The sequence below is a fragment of the Nannobrachium achirus genome (genome assembly GCF_963921795.1).
Source record: "Nannobrachium achirus genome assembly, chromosome: 15".
In the NCBI taxonomy this organism is placed as follows: Eukaryota; Metazoa; Chordata; class Actinopteri; order Myctophiformes; family Myctophidae; genus Nannobrachium; species Nannobrachium achirus.
This window is the reverse complement of record NC_137822.1, coordinates 22,903,928-22,906,746: the sequence shown is the minus strand read 5'-3', so window position 1 is coordinate 22,906,746 and position 2,819 is coordinate 22,903,928. Positions and strand designations below refer to the sequence as shown.

At 45.5% G+C, this 2,819-nt stretch overlaps 1 protein-coding gene across 2 annotated transcripts in view; it reads left to right on the top strand.

The window, feature by feature from the left end:
• fam78ab (family with sequence similarity 78 member Ab) overlaps positions 1-2,287 on the top strand; it is a 15,841-nt gene extending 13,554 nt beyond the window's left edge. For both annotated transcript variants that reach the window (XM_080743823.1, XM_080743822.1), the window contains one exon: positions 1,379-2,287. In XM_080743823.1, coding sequence (XP_080599949.1) covers positions 1,379-1,904 — 526 coding nt within the window. In that variant the 3' untranslated portion in view covers positions 1,905-2,287. The remainder of the gene's footprint in view (positions 1-1,378) is intronic.
• The last annotated feature ends 532 nt before the right edge of the window (positions 2,288-2,819 follow it).

Genomic DNA, 2,819 nt, shown 5'->3' with positions numbered 1-2,819 from the left:
GTTTCATTTTTATGCTCATAATGAAAATCTAGTTTCATTTTTGATATTCTGCAGTAGCTTAAGCTACAATAATATTGATCAATGAACCTCAGGGTTGTTGTAATAAAAATGAGTGGTGTCCACTGAATAAATACAGGCTTTAGACTACACAAAGCCTGGAGAGGGTCATTAGTGACCGAAACGTTGCTTCTCCTTCAATAAATGTGCTCCAGTTAGGCAGTGTGCGGGCGTATTATTGCCAGACCCAGGGGGTCGGCCTACAAAAGGCTTTGTCGGTCTGTCGGTCTGTCGGTCGGTCGGTCCCTCTTTTCCTCAGTGTGCCTGTGTTTGCCTCCCTTCCCTTGCTCGGCTGATTGCCTTGAGTGCCGTCACCTGTACAGGACCAGCTGAGTTGAGTTGGCTGACGAGCTGCTGACACTATAAATTCTACAAGCTCAGAAACATTTCCAGCTGCTCAGCCTATACAATCCTGTGTGTTCATGTGTTAGTTCAGTGCCATACTAGTGAAACGAGCTATACCAGCTGGAGTCTTGCACTCCTGCCAGCGTCACGCTTGCCGGACAGGTCAAAGGAGAGAGGCCAGACTAAGATTGATCCACCCCCCCCCCCCCCCCTTCCTTGCATTCTGATTTTCATTGCGGGTCTGGCAGAACCAGGTGACCTGGTCTAGTTTTATCATTGATGTGGACTTTTTTGCCTACACACCCCTTTAGGTATTTATTCTAGTTGTGCGCAAGTTTTTCTCAACACACTACACAAAACAAAACAAAACAAAAGCACATATTCTTCAAGTCTGTGATGACTGACATGGTCTTTCTTCATGCAAAAAAGAAAAAAAAAAGAGAGAAATAAATAAATAAAGTGTTAAAGGAGTAGTTCACCCCCAAAATTACTTTCTTTCTTCTATTGATTACTCACGCCATGGAGACTTGAGTTCAATGATATTTTTTTGTATGTGTCTCATCCTTAAGATAAAAAAAAATGATTATACTAATTTTAGCCCCATTGATTCCGGATGGGGGCCCAAATGCATTTGGGTCTCCATCTGGAATCATTGGGGGTCAATTTATTGTTATTACATTTTTGTCTTAGGAATGCGACAAAAACAATTTTTTTTTATTGAACTCAAGTCTCCATGGGGTGAGTAATCAATAGAAAAAAAGTAATTTTGGGGGTGAATTACTCCTTTAAGACTACACAAGGGTTAACCCAAAGATTGTCTGAAACTCTTAATCCAGAGAATTTTACAGTGTAGACAGGGGTTCCAGAGATTGGATCAAACTGAGGGTGAAAATCAATTTAAAAAGTTGCAGAACCTTACCTTAAATATTTTTGAAGGAAAGCATCACCTTTTGATTCCCCTTGTCTTCCTACGCAGGTCGAGCTGGGAGCTCCCGGACCTGCGCGACGGCAAGATCCTGGCCATCAGCGACTCGGACGGCGTCAACTACCCGTGGTACGGCAACACCACGGAGACGTGCACGGTGGTGGGGCCCACCAAGAAGGACAGCCGCTTCACCGTGAGCATGAACGACAACTTCTACCCCAGCGTGACGTGGGGCGTGCCGGTCAGCGACAGCAACGTGCCGCAGCTGAGCAGCATCCGCCGCGACCAGAGCTTCACCACCTGGCTGGTGGCCATCAACCAGGCCTCGCAGGAGACCCTGGTGCTGCAGACGGTGAGGTGGAGGATGCAGCTGCACATCCAGGTGGACCCCACACGGCAGCTGGGCCACCGGGCCGCGCTGCGCGAGCCCGTGGCCCAGGAGCAGCCACGCATCCTGGGCAAGAACGAGCCCATCCCCCCCAACGCCATGGTCAAGCCCAACGCCAACGACGCCCAGGTGCTGATGTGGCGGCCAAAGGTGGGCGACGCCGTGGTCGTCATCCCGCCCAAATACTGAAACTTAACTAACCGATACGTGTTATTGTTGTGTGTGACCGATTCAAACTGACCAGACTGGCCTTTGGATACCTCGACAGTATCAGCCTCGCGTATTGTCTTTTTTTTATATATATTTTCTGTCGTTCCTTCTTTTTTCACCTTGTTACTCTTTTCCTTTACCTGCTTCCTTTTGTTTTTAAAATCTTCCTTCCTTTTCATGTTTTGCCTCTGAAGTTCTCTCGCTGCTCTCTTCTGCGTTATGGAAAAGTGATGGAGAGAGTAAAGGGCTTGATGTACTTTACGTCTTGTGCGACGTCACGTACCGAAGATATTGCGACGCACTGTGAGCTTGCAGATCGGCTATTTTCGATTCGGCGACACCGGCACGTGACTTAAGTATAACTCTGGCTTAAAAGAGAGAGGTGAATCAAGGACAAGTGGAACTGGAAAATAACTGGAGTAAACAAACTGCAACCATTCTACCTTCAAATTGGGTCGGGCCTCACTGTGCTAAATGGAAGTATTGCAAAAATGAAGAAAAGAGACTATGATTTATGTTTTTATGTATTTTATTTTATTTTATTTTATTTGGGGGGGGGGGGGGGGGGGGGGGGTCAAGAGATCCTGCGATTAGGGAGTGTGGCTGCATTGAAGTACAATTTGAAATATTTATATATTGACCATGTCTATGTACACTGTACTTGTACATGGTTCATACATGTACATGCACAAAGTTTTGCGTTTAGGTACGACTTGTGTTTTTATTATTTATGGGCTGGGAGAGAGTGCATTGAATCTTTTTGTTTGCTGTTGTTGTGAATTGACAAAAAAATAAGCACTACTACTTGTATGTGCTCCACATGAGTGAATACGCATCGCGTTTGATGACGTCGTTTTTAATACTTTGTTTTTTTTGTAAAACATGCAAGACATT